We start from the raw sequence: 17,500 nt of genomic DNA, 5'->3' as shown, positions 1-17,500 counted from the left end.
ACACTCACTGATATCATGGAATCAACATCCCTCCCTTATGTCACCACGCTCACTCAAACCACTAACACACAGTTAGGGAAAAGACCAGCGGGGAGGAGAGAGGGAATAATTAGGCGGGAGAGAAAGGTATGGAAGGAGAGAGAGAGAGAGAGAGAGAGAGAGAGAGAGAGAGAGAGAGAGAGAGAGAAAGAGATAGGGGGAGAAAGAGAGAGAGAGAGAGGGAGAAAGGGGAGAAAGAGAGAGAGAGAGAGAGAGAGAGAAAAGAGGGGGAGAGAGAGAAAGAGAGAGAGATTGGGGAAGAGAGAAGGCGGCTGAGGTAGAGTTCCATTCCCAGGCCCTGGTAGCTTTGGTAGATGGTCGGCTAATGACGGGTTGGGCGCAGGCAGAGGAAACTCCAAAGTGTCTCCGCAAAACCACAAAGGAGTTTCTGAGGAGTGGGCCACACACCCACACAGCTGCACACACACACACATAAACACAGCTGCACACTCAGACACACACACACACACACACACACGCATAGAGAGAGAGAGAGAGAGAGAGAGGGAGACTGGGCATACACACACTCTCTATACTACACACACACACACACACACACACACACACACACTTACACACACACACACACACACACACACACACACACACACACACACACACACACACACACACACACACACACACACACACACACATACACACACACACACACACACACACACACACAGCTCTGTGTACATCATTTTCCAGCATCCCTCCGTTGAAACCTTTGGGTGAGACTGAGGAGAGAGAGAGTGGGAAAGGTGTTGCAGAAGAAAGGCAACACACAGATGGAAGGAGAGAGAGAGAGCAGGAGAGCAGAGGAGAGATAGAGAGTGAGAGAGACCAAAGGGACTGAGAAAGAGAGACAGAGAGAGAGAGAGAAAGAGAGAGTGGGAGAGAGGGAGAGAGAGAGCAAGGGAGAGAGAGAGAGGGAGAGAGAGAGTGTGCTGCAGGGAGCTGCGCTGTGTTGACAGTTATATTTCCCTGTTGGGGGAAATTCACTTACTTGAATTGGCTCAGGCCTCCAGTCTGTAATTCACTCCATAAGAGCATTCCAGACTGGGAGGCCAGATGATTAATGGGAAGGAAATAGAAATATAGGAATTGACTGATTAAAACAAGAGAACGTGAGTGAGCTCTGGGGGTGCATGTGTATGAGTGTGTGTGTGTATATGTGTGTGTGTGTGTGTGTGTATGAGTGTGTGTGTGTGTGTGTGGGGGGGGGGGGGGCGTGTGTGTGTGGCATTGCATGCAGTTCTACTCTTATTATTAGAACTGGGGTTTTGCCTAATGCTTTCAGTCCCTCATGCCTTTGGAGGTCTAATTAATTGCTAGCTAGCAGAAGGCCTTCTGAGCAAAACACGGAGGGAAAAAAGAGAGGGAGAGGCAGAAGGACTCATGAAAGTTGAGTGTGGAATGGAGGTGTGGTTAAGTCTGTGTGTGTGTGTGTGTGTGTGTGTGTGTGTGTGTGTGTGTGTGTGTGAGTGTGAGTGTGTGAGTGTGTGAGAGAGTGTTCAGTTTGGGGTGGGGTTGATGTGTATGTGTGTGGCAGGCAAATGGCAGTGATTCTCATGGGGATATTTAGGGGCAGTAGTTTAGGGTGTGACTCCCATGTTTTAATGAAAGGGGCTGAGGTTTAGATAAGCCCACCAACCGAAGAGATCAATACAGTTCCATCATTCACACTAACATCAAGAAATGACTAAACCCACATTGGTCAAGACACTCACTTAGTCGTGTAAAGCAGAAGTAAGCATGTAATATTCTTAATATGGAAAGTTTTTTTTGTTTCCTGAAACTTGATGGTGTAGATAAATATGATCAAACTTGTTGTGAACGTAATTGTAGACTAATTCCATTTGATTAATTGTTAGATTAATTGTTGTAGATTAATGTAGTTTAACCCGGAGGTTACATTCAGGTTTATTTAAAGATAATGTTCTGAAACCCATTAGATACCACCACAGTTCCAGATAGCTACTCCAATTATTTGTTGTGGAGGGCTATTTTTCCCCCTTTGGTTTGCTGAATATGTCAGAGTTGAAATTATTTCAGATGCGTTTGCTACAGAAGGTTCGACTTCTCTTTTTTCCATTTTCTGCACCAAGCTTGACTTCTCATGTTCACAAATGATATGCCTGGTCTGCACAGATACAAGCCCACAGAAACTAACGTCAAGAGAGATCGGACTGAGCAGTTTGACAGTGAGCATGAACAGTGTTGCGCATTACGTAACGAGCAGGGTAATTTCACTCTGCCCGATCTCAATATGGTACAGTATGTGGGTCAGTTCACTGGAAAACTATTGTCGGGTGAAGCTTATCCGGATGTAGTGTAAAGCTTCAAACCGGTTCAGTGTTTTGTGAGGAAGAAAATGTGCTCATTTTAATTAATTATACCAGGAAACAAGACTCATTGAAATTAATGTTGCACTTCAGATGCACTGCATTTCAGATGTGCGAATAAAATACCATTCAGTACTAAGAGAGATGTCTTCTATTTCAAGATTATGGCAATATATTAAATGTAATGGTCCAGATGCCATGTATTGCAGTGATGCTCATAACTGAAGTCTGAACTAAAAGTCGGGACGGTACATAAAAGTCATGAAAAAGCTGTTCCCATACAGGCTACTCTAAATAGAAAGCCATGCAAGTGAAATATATATTGCGGAGGAGCTGTGCTTAATTCTCTAAGCTCCAGTAAGATCAAAGGCCACAATCATGGAGTCTTTCAACCCTTTCGTCTCTCCCTCTCTCTTTTTCTTGGTCCCTCCCTTCTCTCTTTTCCTCTCTCGTTTCATCGCTCTCTTCTTCACTCTCCCTCCTGTTCCCTCTCTTACATTTCTTTCTCTGTCTCTCTCTCCCTCTCTCTGTTCCATCTCTTTTCTTCTTATTTCTCTCTCCCCTCTCTTCTTCCCCTTCTCCCCTCCCCTCATTCTTCCTGTCTTTCACATAATTTCTTTCTCTCTTTTCTCGCTCTCTTCCTCACTCTCCCTCCTGTTCCCTCTCTTCCATTTCTTTCTCTGTCTCTCTCTCTCGCTCTCCATCCTTCTCTTCCTCCTCCCATTTCTCTCTCTCCCCTCCTCTCTTCTCTCTCTTTCTCTCTTCCATCCTCTCATTCCCTCCCTCTCCTCTCTTCTCTCTCCCTTCTTCTCTCTCTCACTCTCTCTCTCTCTTCCTTGCTCTCTTTCCCTCCCTCCACTCTTTCTCTCTCCCTCCTCCAGGCCTGATGATCCCGGTCTTCTGTGTGGTGGAGCAGATGGAGTCGGGCGGGCTGGTGTCGGAGAGCGAGGGTCGCGAGGAGCACGCGGAGTTCGTGCTGGTCAGGAAGGACATCCTCTTCACCCAGCTGGTGGAGACCGCTCTGCTGGCGCTGGGCTACTCCCACAGCTCCGCTGCCCAGGCCCAAGGTGAGACCCTCCGCTCCCTCCAGCGCTCACAGCTCCCATGTGTGAGGAGCACGAGCATACACATGCACAGCATACACAGGCATACACATGCACAGCATACACAAGCATACACATGCACAGCATACACAAGCATACACATGCACAGCATACACAGGCATACACATGCACAGCATACACAAGCATACACATGCACAGCATACACACACGCAGGCAGACACACACACACGGACGTACACACGCACACAGGCATACACACGCAGGCAGACACACACACACGGACGTACAGTGCCTATAGAAAGTCATCATACCCTTTTGAAATAGTTACTTTTTTTGTCTTACAGCCTGAAATCAAAACCCATTTTAAAAAAAAATCTTTTCCAGTTTTATTTACAAATTTAGCTGTACAACATCAAAATAATGAAAAAAAAGTAAACAGTTCTGAACATTTATAAAAAATTAAAAACTAGAATAACAGGGTTGGAAAAGTCATCATACCCCTGCTTTCATTACAGCCATCAATCTGTTTGGATATGTCTCTATTATAGCTTTGCACACCTAGATAAGGGAATATTTGCCCAATTTTCCGTGCAGAAATGTTAAAATTTAGTCAAATTCTGTAGGGAATGGCGATGGACTGCTTTCTTCAAGTCAATCCACATATTTTCTATAGGATTTAAGTCAGGGCTCTGACTTTGCCACTCAAGGATATTCACCATCCTATCCTTAAGCCACTGCTTTGTTCTTTTGGCAATATGTTTAGGATTATTGTCGTGTTGGAAGGCGAATGACCTCCCCATCCTCAGCTGTCTAGGAGAGGGACGCAGGTTTTCCTCAAGAATTTTGGTGTACTTAGCAGCATCCATTTTCCCTTCTATCCTGACCAATTGCCCAGTCCCCGCTGAAGAGAAACATCCCCAAAACATAATGTTGCCCCCACCATGCTTCACACTAGGTATGGTGTGTTTTGGGTGTGTTTGGGTGTGTATACTGTGTTTGGTTAGCGCCTGGAGCTCAGTCCAAAAACTTCAATCTTAGTCTCCAAAAAGTTCGATCTTAGTCTCATCTGACCATATAAGCTTTTTCCACATGGTAGCAGAATATTCCAGATGTGTTTTTGCACTGAACTCCAAGCGCAATGTTTGGCGAAAACCAACACAGTACACCACCCAAAACACACCATACCTAGTGTGAAGCATGGTGGGGGCAACATTATGTTGTGGGGATGTTTCTCTTCAGCGGGGACTGGGCAATTGGTCAGGATAGAAGGGAAAATGGATGCTGCCAAGTACACCCACATTCTTAAGGAAAACCTGCGTCCCTCTCCTAGACAGCTGAGGATGGGGAGGTCATTCGCCTTCCAACACGACAATAATCCTAAACATACTGCCAAAAGAACAAAGCAGTGGCTTAAGGATAGGATGGTGAATATCCTTGAGTGGCAAAGTCAGAGCCCTGACTTAAATCCTATAGAAAATATGTGGATTGACTTGTAGAGAGCAGTGCATCGCCATTCCCTACAGAATTTGACTAAATTTTAACATTTCTGTACGGAAAATTGGGCAAATATTCCCCTATCTAGGTGTGCAAAGCTACAATAGAGACATATCCAAACAGATTGATGGCTGTAATGAAAGCAAAAGGAAGCTTTACAAAGTATTAAGTCAGGGGTATGATGACTTTTCCAACCCTGTTATTCTAGTTTTTAATTTTGTATTAATTTTCAGAACTGTTTACTTTTTTTTCATTATTTTGATGTTGTACAGCTAAATTTGTAATAAAACTGGAAAGGATTTTTTTTTTAAAATGGGTTTTGATTTCAGGCTGTAAGACAAAAAAAGTAACTATTTCAAAAGGGTATGATGACTTTCTATAGGCACTGTACATACGCGCACAGGCACACACACAGACGGCAGACACACACACACACGGACGTGCACAAGCACACAGGCACACACACAGACGGCATACACACACAGACTTACACACACACACAGGGATACACACACAGAAGTTTACGCACACAGGCATACACACACAGACTTTTACACACACACAGACTTTTACACACACAGATATACACACATAAACACACACGCAAAGACTTATACACACACAGGCATGCACTCACAGACTTACACACTATCACTCCAGGCTCTTGTCAGTGAGAATAAAGCTTTCCTCCCATCTGTCTTTTCTTTCATTTGTTCTCTCATCCCTTCTTTCTTTCTTTCTTTCTTTCTTTCTTTTGCTCAAGAAAAATGCTCCCCATTGAATCGTTTACAGTAAATTCCAAGGTCTCCTTCTTGACACTCAGTGGCTGATGTAAGGTGGGGGCTTATGAAAAGCACAGAACTATCAAACTAGTTTTGAATGACCCCTTTATGACGGAAATGTAAGGAAATATTTGTAACAATATTTATAGAAGAAGAATCCTTAAGCCCTCATTTATACCTTCGCGGTAAGCTAGCATCGTCCAGTTATTCACATTTGTTTTTTTTTTGCCTGGTCATGCACACTTCAAAAAAATCCTATCCCGCCTTACACGGCTAAAAAAAAAAGTTAAAATAATCATCAAATTCTCCATAATATCACAACATGTTTTTCTATGAATGCACGCACTTACACCAAATTGAGCCTTTCTTCCGGAGTTTTTCGTTTTGCTCATTCAGAGAAACATGGCTGTGGGCATTTAGTGGTGTTGTGTCTGACGTAACTATCTTCAGTATTTGCTCACGTCACCTCAAAGGGAGCATTGAAAACTCTTCGTTTGCTACGAGTCGACCAAAAAAAGAGAAAAAAGAAAAAAAGATGGAGCAAAAACTTTCGAAAACTTTCTCTAAGAATGACATTTTGCCCGCTCCAAACGCACTTGATACAGTGCTGCACTGAGTGGAACTGTCTTCAAACGAGTCCGAGGAGGAGGCCCACACTGCTGCTGACAGGAGGAAGAGGCATGATGTAGTGGGGACTGCCGGCCGACTCCACCGCTGGGGAAGAGCAGGGCCATTTGTTAAACACCACTGAATCACAGACAGTCTGAAAAAGTCATTAAAGAACAAAAGGAGAGGGCCAACTGGAGGAGGAAAGAATGCAATACTTTGATGGAGCAAATAATTGTGTATTTTTGTGTCTGCTCTTAATGCCCTTTACGCACTTGTACAGTATGTGTGTGTGCGTGTGTGTGTCCGTGTGGGTGTGTGTGTGTGTGTGTGTGTGTGTGCGTAAGAGAGAGAGAGAGAGAGAGAGAGAGACAGAGAGAGAGAAAGAGAAAGAGAGAGAGAATGTTTATGAGAAAGCAGCCTTGAGAAGGAACATAATAAGTCTGTAATTTATTGTTGTACACATGGTTGTCATCTCTGGAAAGACCAAGGAGTTTGCTTGTATCCAACAAAATATGCAGACCATTTGAAACAGCCAATTGCTTCAAGTGGATCCACAGAAACAAAACAAAAGACCACTCGGCCTACCTCACAAGTCGGTGCAAATGGAGTTTGTTTATCGATGCACTCATTTTCGGTATTTGTTTTCTACTTGTGATTTGAGGTAAAATTTAGGCCATGCTGAATCGACTCCCTTTGAGAAAATCCATAAAATTGTATCTCAGCTCTCAGCTAAGCTAACATATTTTCATAAACACGTTTTTCAATTTTTTTTATGTGCATACCATCAGTGGCTAGCAGGGAAAATCACCTGCTTAGCATGAAATGAGCCCTGATTATGTCTCATAATAGTCATGTTATAGTTGGATGTAAATCTGGGTAGCTCTTAAATAACTCTATGGCATATGATGTGACTGTTCCTCATCTCGCTCCAGTGCCCCAGACTTTACTAGTTCCTTGAGGTCAGAGCCACAAACCCAAGACATTTTTTTTCTTCGCTTTGGCTGTCGTTTCAACATTTCGAGTAACAAAATATTTAAATTAATTTCCAGATCGTTCCTTTGAAGATATCTCAGTTGCCATTTACCCTAATGATATCATATCATTTCCCCACTAACCTCCATGATAAGAGTCTTATTAATTTATGAAAGGAGATTAGTTATTAATAAACCACATAAAAATTAATTACTCATTCGTCATAAAACCCTCAGGGCCACACGGAGTGATAGCCATACCTTTATGGGTGGTTTAAAAAGCCATGAAAACACAATTGCAGTCACAAGGAAGCCAGTACTCTGAACCCTTAACAGGGTCTATAACCACACAGGGGAAATAAAACGCTGTCTGTAGCCCACTCATCGGCGCCTGGCGTTGGCGCTGTCAGCCGACCGAGGCGGCTCACCGGCGGCCAGGTCACCCAGGTCCCCCTGTCTGCACGGCGAGGCTTCACAGCGAGGCTTCACAGCGAGACCTCCCGAAAGCCTCCGAGCCCACAGAGGCGCGCAGACTAAACAGCGCAGCGCAAAACAAGAAAACAAACGGCAAGGAGCCGCCGCCGCCGCGGAGAGAGAGAGAGAGAGAGAGAGAGAGAGAGAGAGACACTCCTGTGTGCCGCAGGTCAGAGGAGAGAAAGCTGAGATTGTTATCAAGCAACATCAGAGGAGAAGAGAGGAGGGCAGAAGTGAGGTGTATACACAATTGATGTATACACACACACACCCTCTCCCACACACACACTCTAAACTGTCCCGGAATGGAGAAGGGAAAAAAAAGGCTTCATTTGGAGTCCTCAAGTGCTCTACCTCTTTGTTTCTCCCCACACCCCTCTCTTACACACACAAACACAAACACACACACACACACACACACACACACACACACACACACTGGGACAAACTCGGGTGCACACGTACACGCTAGGTCCCACTCACACAAATAGACAAGGAAAAAAAGCCCAAATCTCAAATGAACACTTTTTGTTTTTTAAAATAAGCGTTTATGTTAAATGAATAATTTCTGGCTTAAATTATACATTTTTTCCTCTGCGGTTCACGACCAAAATTACACAGAGTCCTAGCTATTTTCTCCCTGTTTGAATTGTGTCCCGCATAGCTCTCTCCCAGCGCTATACTTAAGCCGTTCCTTTGGTACCACTGGCGTTCCTTAATTAGCCTGGCCAGTAATTAGCTGGGCGATATTGTTTATTTCAATTATAAAGGTCTGGGTGCTTTTATAGACAAGTATGGTCAGACCTGTACTTTTTAAGGCCTCAGATGGTGAACAGCGGTGACAGTTTACTGTAAGGCTGTATTGTTGCCCGGCCGCTCTTGATAGCGAGCCATGTAAGGTCAGTTAGCCTGACACGGCAGGTCAAACGCTAACATTCCGGAATGCGCCATCATGTTCCAAGTGCCATTGTGTTAGCGGCGGTGCACTGAACGAGTGTCAGAAATGCTTTGGTGAAAACGGTGACACGATAATGTCCCCTTGAGTAGCGTTTTTAAAAACGACTGAAATTTGACAAGAAATCGTGCTACTTTTCTGGGATGATAAAAAAAAAAAGATAATTCCAACCTCCGAGCCTAAATTTACCAATGATTGTGATTTGATAATAATGCTCCCAGATAGTTTTGAAATAGCTATTTGAAAAATAATTATCTCATACTGGATATGTTGAATATGTTGGTTATGATTAGGGAGGGGGGGGGGGGGCGGGGTGGGGGGCTTGTTCGAGTGGGTGGGGTGTTTGGAGGGGGCTCAAACCTCTAGTTTTTCCTCCTCCCAGACCAGATATGCCTGTTCATGGTGAGGTTTCATCCTCCATTGCTGGTCTGCACCTCATCACAGGCTGTTACACGCCTAATGACAAGGTCTGCGCCACACGCTGAAGAACGGCCCTTCGGCTCGGCCACTCTTTAAATCTTCAGCGTTTTCGCCCCATCGGCCCCGTGACAGGAGAGGACCATAATTGGCCGGCGTTGTCCCCGTGCCACACCTCGGGTTCCCAGCGCACGTAAATGCGCCGGGGTTCGGGGGAGATTGGTCATGACATGACAGCGTAGAGATCTGTGGTCACCCTGACTCATGCGCTCACTGGGTTTCCCCACCCCTTCCACACACACACACACACACACACACACACACACGCACACACACACACACATGCATATACACACACCCCTTCCCCTAAGTTTGTGTGGAGCCATGCACAGGAACAGTCTTGCAACATTTGTGTGTTTGTTGAAAGTACGTTTATATACTGCACATGCACATGCATACAGCATGATAGTGTGCACATTTGAGTTTATTATGAGTGTGTGTGTGTGTGTGTGTGTGTGTGTGTGTGTGTGTGTGTGTGTGTGTGTTGCATATGTGTTTTCAAGTAGACATTTTCTTGTATGTCTTCTGTGTGTACATGTACATGGGGGTGTTTTGTGTGCACTGTATGTGTGTGTGTGTGTGTGTGTGTCTATGAGGGAGTATGAGCACATGCATGTGTCTGAGAATATGGTGTATGGTGTATGTGTGTGTGTGTGTGTGTGTATGTATGTGTGTATGTGTGTGTGTGTGTGTGTGTGTGTGTGTGTGGATGGGTACACAAATAACCAAGCCAAGCCACCAGCCAGCCACATGAAAGGGCAGTATCGGGAAGAGGAATTTTAATGTGCTAGTGGGAACAATAGTTGTTCCTGCACAAAAAAAGACACAAAAGGCCGGCTCCAGCGGAGTTAAAAATGATTCATTAATGAATTTACCACAGTTCCAGTGTATGTGAGTGAAATACAGACTAACACATCACATCATTACAAAGCCATGGAGTCTATGGGATACGGACTGCCTACATATGGAGTCATTCAGGCCTGTTGAGTTTATTAAGTCGGTCAGTGAGGCCCAAATTGGTAGGCATGTAGAATGTCATTTTGAATGTTGTGAAAGTCTGACTATTTTTTCTGCCTGTGTGTGAGACTATGTTTGGTGTTGATTGAGACACGTTTGGATGGATGGTTTTGGTTGGTGGACAAGCTGGCTACTTGGCGTCTCTCTCTCTCCCTCTCCGTCTCTCTCTCTCTCCGTCTCTCTCTGTCTCTCTCTCTCTCTCTCCATCTCTCTCTCTCTCTCTCTCTCTCTCTCTCTCTCTCTCTGTCTCTCTCGTTCTCTGTTGGAACGCAGTGGTCAGCGTGGCCCCCTTGTATCCCATAAGTCCTTTGGACGGAGCCCGGTCTGTGGCTGCGTGCGTTCGGCATTGCACAACCAGACAATGAGGAAACCAGACATGCCCCCTCGAATCAAGGCTAACCATGCAACGTAAACACAGACATTGTGAACACACACATATACACACACATACACACACAGAGGCAGAGAGAGAGAGCCGCCGCCGTGGACAGAAAAGGAGAGAGAGAGAGAGAGACAGAGAGAGAGAGAGAGAGAGAGAGAGAGAGAGAGAGAGAGACGAGTGGCTAGAGAATACTCAAATTGTCTTCATCTGTCTGAATAGTTTTTCCTGTCTTCTTTAGAGCTAAGGGGGGTATGCCTCTGGAAATAGTACAGAATTACACATGCAAAGAAAGAAATTACGAGAGTTTGGAAAGACATCACAAAGACTTCATTTTTGACATAATAACAGGCACACTGGCCCTCCGAACAGCGCTTGAACAGCAGGTCATGGGGAGGCCCCTACTGGGGAAAACCTCCCCGAGATCCCACACGCTGCTTGGGCTTGTTAGGAGTTCGCTTGAATTGATGAAACGGAAAAAAAATGACCATATTATGGGGGAATAGGTTTGTACTATGGTCGGGGAGAGTTCAGTAGAAAGTTAAATTTGTTGAGTTTGGGCTGAAGAATTTGATGAATCATATTGTGTGTGTGTTTTTTTTTTTGTGGTCTCTTTGTGAAAAAAAAATAAAAAATACACACAGAGCAGATCTAGACCAAGGATCAGATAACACAGGCCAATGGAGTCAGACTTTGATTTTTTTTCTTCCTGTTTTGTTTTCTAACCTGACTTTCCAAACAGAGAAGATCGCCATAGCCATGCCTCACCTTCAGACGCACACACACACACACACACACACACAAACTCTTATCCAAGCTTTGTCACCCTGCGCACCGTAGCCAGCCAGTGATGCCTGACACATGAAAGGGTGGGACCTGCAGTCCGTGACATTAGTTAGACAGATGCGCGGAGAAGGAGGAAAGGATTCAAAGTTAGCCTGGGTCTAATTTAGAGTGTAGTAATGGGATTACCATTGTTTAGATTTCCCAGCACCAGTCAGTAAGAGAGCCCATGTGTTTGTGTGTGCCAGAGTCGGTGGGAGTTTCTTGGTGGGGTGTGATGGGGGGGGGGGAGCTGTGTGTGCGATGAGCCTTTTATTTTATTTTTATGTGTTTTTTTCCACCTTGCTATTTGTGTCCCCACGGAGGTTTTGCTCGTGGATTTTTTTGTTTGTTCATGTGTGCGGTTGTGTGAATGTTTGTGTTTGTTGGGGTGTGTTTATATATGTACATGTTTGTTCTTTTGTGTGGGTGGATGTGGCTTGCTTTTTGTGTGTGTATGAATGTGTGTGTGTGTGTGTGTGTGTGTGTGTGTGTGTGTGTGTGTGTGTGTGTGTGTGTTTGCGTGCCAATGAAAGTGTGCTTGTTTATGTGTGGCGTGCCTTCAAAAAACAGCGGGTTAAATAATGCAGGTGCTAGAGGGTCCAGTTGACATGTATGCCCGCCTCTTAACAATGCCTGCAACATCTGGAAATAAATAGAGCGCGTTCAATGAGTTATCCAGCGCATACATATTTGATGGGTACTGGTGGCTCCCCCGAAACCTCCGAGAGCCTTTATCTGATGGCATGCCACCTCTGCCCCCGCCATGTCCTTCTTCTCAGATGAGCACGCTCGAACACGGCCTCAATCAAGTGTTAGCAAGATTGAGACTTCACACTCGCCCGTGAAGTTGCACCGACTCCGCGATCGGACGAGGTGTGTTCACAAAATGTTGGACACGTCTGCGATGAGGGTGTGACGAGAGTGTTGGACCTGAAAGGAAAGGGTTTTGAGTGTGGCCTCACCGGTCCCTGGTCTGCGGTCTGCTGTCGTATTGATGGCAGTGTTTGGGATTCATCTGGCCCTGTTGTTAAGACCAGCTCTGTTTGTTGCCCATCTCCATGGCACCTGTGAAAAACAAACTTTTTTTCTTTTCCGGCCCCACCCATCTCTGTTCTGATTGGTGTGCTATTGTAGACATTTATGGTGCATTTACTTTAATTCAACTGACACATATAGTAAACCACCATAATATAACTTACATCAGCTAGCCAGAGCGAAATTCCGTGTCAAGGTCATAGGTAGATTGCGCCAAATGTCATCTGCCTTGGAGCCCTGCAGACGCTTCTCCACAGGCCTTGCAACATGACACTGGGAGGCATTTATAGCCAGTCAATTTGGGTTCATCAAACAATCATTGACATGCTTTTATGGCCAACCATTAATCGTGACGTCACCACTGTCTGTCCTTGTTGTCGATTGTCCGTTGTATGTGTATCTGTCTGTGTGTGTGTCTGTGTGTGTGTGTGTGTGTGTGTGTGTTTGATCGTGTGTGTGGGTGTATTAGTGTGTGTTGAGGGGTGGGGTGTTTGTGGGTGTTTTGCACGTCTCCCTGCTGTAAAATGGCCTGACCGCACCCCTGGGAGCCGAGCTGAGTGGGATGGACGCTTGGCTGCCTGCGTGTCAGGTGTCTCTTCCACTGATAAGACTTTAATAGATAAGAGGCTTATCATTGGGTCTGCTGTCCCCACCTCCCCCTGACTAGTTTATGGTCAGGGATGAACTGTTCAAGGGACAGAGAGAAAGAGAGAGAGATACAGAGCAAGAGAGAGAAAGAGAGAGAGAGATATCTATTGTTTAAGTTCTCATTCACAGATAACTCCTTGTCATCTGGCTCTCTCTTATCGTCTAAATTTCGATTTGAATAGTGCGTCAGGGCCACACATGAACATATTTGTTCAGCAGGGGAACTTGGTACTACCTGTTTTTTTTATTTTATTTCTCTTTGAACATCCCTCGTTCTCTTTGACGTGCGTTCACGCGCTGCCGGGACGGAGGCCTCCTCCCCGTCTCTGCACGTCTCTCCTCCATTCAGATGCTTGTGCAGGGTTGGATGAATGGGATGAATGGGCTTCCTTGCGGCTGTGTGTGTGTGTGTGTGTGTGTGTGTGTGATTGTGTATTTGTGTGTGTGTGTGTGTCTCTGTGTGTGTATGTGTGTGTCTGTGTGTGTGTGTGTGTGTGTGTGTCTGTCTGTATGTGTGTGTCTGTGTGTGTGTGTGTCTGTGTGTGTGTGTGTGTGTGTGTGTGTGTGTGTGTGTGTGTGTGTGTGTGTGTGTTTGTGTGTTTGTGTGTGTGTGTGTGTTTGTGTGTGTGTGTCTGTATGTGTGTGTCTGTGTGTGTGTGTGTGTGTGTGTGTGTGTGTGTGTGTGTGTGTGTGTGTGTGTGTGTGTGTGTGTGTGTGTGTGTGTGTGTGTATGTGTGCGTGATGTGTTCTGGGCGCTGGACTCATGATGTAATGGAATCACAGATCGAGTTAGGAAAGACGCAGGAGACACAAATTGGGGATAATGAAGTTCTCTCCCTTAGCTGCTCTCTCTCTCTCTCTCTCTCTCTCTCTCTCTCTCTCTCACTCTCTCTCTCACTCTCTCATTCATTGTCCTTTCCTCCCTCTCCCTCTCTCCATTTCTCTCTCTCCTAATCTACTTTGTATTTGGTGCTTCCCTGTCTTGCCTCGTCTATTTATGTCTCTTCCTTTCCTCTCCTCAGTCATCAATGAAGTTCCCTCTCTCATTTTCCTTCCTAATTTCCTTCTCCCTTTTTCCTGCTATTCTGTCCTTCCCAACCTCCCTCCCTCTCCTCCCTCTTTCTCTCTCCAAACCTATAAACAATGATATTCCAATGATATTCCATTTCCTTTTCTGAACAAACGGTTTTATAAAGAAATTGCCAGAGCACATGGGTCCTATGACTTCTCAGGTCCTCGGCATAACCGGAAGTCTCCATTCCCTTTTCTGTCTGTTTATCTCTCCTCCCTTCTCGTTAATTCTGTAACCACCCCCCCCCCCCCTCTCTTTCTGCAGGCATTATAAAGGTGGGCCGCTGGAACCCCCTCCCCATACACTACCTGACGGATGCCCCTGAGGCCACAGTGGCCGACATGCTGCTGGACGTCTACCACATGGTCACACTGCGCATTCAGCTGCAGAGGTCAGTGTCTCCAAAAACCATTACCATATTTTAATTATACCTTATTTTAATCATTCAGCTCAGCTGCAGAGGTCAGTGCTCATGCTGACAGACACGGACACAGAGAGTAGTAGCCCACCACAACCTCACTCACCACATCAGTTAAAAACCATTGCCACATTTTAATTATTAATCATTTCATTATTGTGTGAATTGGCAGCATGCTTCTTTCCAAATATGCCAAATTTATTTTACATGTGTTTAAACATTTGGAAAGGTCAGACACCGAAGAGTAGTTACCCACAACCTCACTCATCACATTTTGTGCTAAACCAAAATACGGTAATGGTTAGAACCACTACCGTATTTTACAAGTTATTGTGTTTAAGCATTTGGAAAGGTCAGAGGTCAGTGTCCCTGCTGACAGACACCGGTCAGTAACGTTAGTAGCCCACAATTGTGCTTATCAGTGAATAGTTGATGCGGACCCCCACTAGTGACTTTACCTATGAAAATACAGTCTAGTAGTTTGCACTTAATTGCCCTTTATAACTTCTAAATGATGGTTGTAGGATCATATGAGTACTGGTACAGGTCTGAATAGGTGCTATAAAAATGCCTGTGGCCTGATGGTGCCTGCATTGTTCTCTGTATTTTAAAACGAGAAAGTATTTTGGAGGCTGCAGTCGAGCTTTCAAAATGTTGTACAATATTTCCATTAAATTCCCAACTATTAAGTCCAAGTATTGACACGAGGCAACACGTTTATGCCCCCACATAAAAGGCATGTAGTATTTTATCTCAGATCAATATGACATTTACCTTCACTTCCACTTCCACCGTTGACAGGCGCGTGGTTCAGGTCAGCTGTAGTCCTTGACTAGGTGAGTGGCGCTAAAGCGGCGCCAGCTTGGCACGGCGCCAGGCGGGCAAAATAGAGCGCAGTACGTTTTTTTATCTTTATCCTCAAAGCGCCCTTTCATGGCCACTGATTGCAGTTTACCCGCGAGTCACGGGCAGAGAGATAAACAACGGCGCATCAGATGAGAGGGGGGGGGGGCGAGTTATTGTGTTGCCACATGTCATCTCTGTTTGTTTACCTTCGTCGCCATGACGGGCACACACACCGGTTTACATAACATGGAAGGAGGGGGGGGGGGGGGGGGGGGGCAGGTTGTTGATCAGAGAATGTGTTGCTGTATTTTGTTGTGTTTGTGGGCACAAAGCATTGTCGAAAGGGAAGGTAGTAATAGTGTGTGTGTGTGTGTGTGTGTGTGTGTGTGTCCAAAGCTTTGCTAAGCTAGAGGACCTGCCGTCTGAGCAGTGGAACCATGCCACGGTGAGGAACGCCCTCAAGGAGCTGCTGAAGGAGATGAACCAGAGCACACTGGCCAAGGAGTGCCCTCTCTCACAGGTAACACCGCCAGTCAGTGTGTGTGTGTGTGTGTGTGTGTCTGTGTCTTAGTGTTTTGTATGTGTGTGTGTGCATGCGCGTGTAGGCACTTTGTTTGTTTGTGCTTGTTTGTATGTGTGTTTGTTTGTGTGTGTGTGTGTATGTGTGTGCGTGTGTAGGCACCTTGTTTATGCCATATGTCTGTGTGTGTGCCCATGTGTGCCGAGCCTTATGGCAAGTGTTCCATTCCATCTAAGAGTGCACTTTGTGAGATTTATGGACGTGTACATGTTGGGCTTTAGTGGGGCTGTGTGTGTGTGTGTGTGTGTGTGTGTGTGTGTGTGTGTGTGTGTTTGTGTGTGTGGGTGTGTGTGTGTGGGTGTTGATCCTCATATCAATTGCAAGCATATGTGTGTGGCTTTCTGTTTCTTCTCGTGTGTGTGTGCTTGTGTATGTTTTGTGAATGTTATTATTTTCCCAGAAATACTTGTATATTCCTTCTTGTTTGTTAGTCATTAATAACATTCCTCTCACCCACTCTCTTTCTCAACAGAGTATGATTTCCTCCATTGTGAATAGTTCTTATTATGCCAATGTCTCCACCGCAAAGTGCCAAGAGTTCGGCCGTTGGTATAAGAAATACAAGAAGATCAAAGGTAAGCTTCTTAACCTCTGAACTAGTGTAATTACAGTAGGGTTACCTTGATTCAGTTCTGCTTTGACTGGAAGTTCAGACACAGTTCTTTTCGGTTCAACTTCTGACTCAATGTAAGTGATATCCAACAGTGGTCAGTGGCATACCACACAAGGCAGTCACTTCTGAGGCTATTCAGCAATGGTGTTGAGAATGATTCTTTTTTTTTTATAATGAAAGGCTAAGGGCTTCTTGCTTTGTGTTACTAGTTATCTTTGTATGTCCCGACTCTTCAAACCGTACAGTGCAGAGAAATCGCTGCTATGGCTTTAATGGAAACCACCTATCCTGCCCGGCAGAAGCCCAGGGGGGCCAAGAAAACAGGGCCCTTGCAGATGGCAGTCTCGGAGCTCGTCTGTTTAAGCCGCTTAGCTTCAAAATGCCTATGACAATTTCCTCGTCTTTTTTGCCCCCCGAAAGCGACATAATTACACAGTAGGCCAGATCAAAGTGGCCCCCAAACCCCAAGCGCAGTCAGAGAGAGAGAGAGGAAGAGAGAAAGAAATAGACAGAGAGGGGGAGAAAGAAAGAGAAAGAAAGAGAGAGGTGGGGAGAGAAAGAAAGAAAGAGAGAGAAGGAGAGAGAAAGAAAGAAAGAAAGAGAGAGAAAGAGAAAGATAGAGAGGGAGAGAGAAAGAAAGAAAGAGAGAGAGAGCGAGAGAAAGCTGCGGGAGAATAAAGAGATCCTCGGCACGCTGACAGAGTAAGCAGTTTTGGGTTACGCCAGCGCCTCCACTATTAGTTCTGCTCCGTGCCTCTCCGAGGAAAACAGACAGTGTGGGTGCGTGTGGAGGCCTCCAGATGTGATTGCCCCCCAAGTGTGGTGGATCTCATTGGGTCTTTAGTGTGTCAATC

The 17,500-nt window shown here is 45.3% G+C and overlaps 1 protein-coding gene across 5 annotated transcripts in view; it reads left to right on the top strand.

Annotated features, from left to right (window-relative positions):
* satb2 (SATB homeobox 2) overlaps window positions 1-17,500 on the top strand; it is a 49,014-nt gene that overhangs the window by 16,020 nt on the left and 15,494 nt on the right. For all 5 annotated transcript variants that reach the window (XM_062534317.1, XM_062534313.1, XM_062534316.1 and 2 more), the window contains exons 3-6: window positions 3,269-3,454; window positions 14,454-14,580; window positions 15,850-15,973; window positions 16,506-16,608. In XM_062534317.1, the coding sequence (XP_062390301.1) occupies window positions 3,269-3,454; window positions 14,454-14,580; window positions 15,850-15,973; window positions 16,506-16,608 (540 nt within the window). The remainder of the gene's footprint in view (window positions 1-3,268; window positions 3,455-14,453; window positions 14,581-15,849; window positions 15,974-16,505; window positions 16,609-17,500) is intronic.

Source organism: Sardina pilchardus, chromosome 4, assembly GCF_963854185.1.
Source record: "Sardina pilchardus chromosome 4, fSarPil1.1, whole genome shotgun sequence".
NCBI classification, from domain to species: Eukaryota; Metazoa; Chordata; class Actinopteri; order Clupeiformes; family Clupeidae; genus Sardina; species Sardina pilchardus.
The sequence above is the reverse complement of the archived record's forward strand: the minus strand, read 5'-3'. Positions and strand labels throughout refer to the sequence as shown.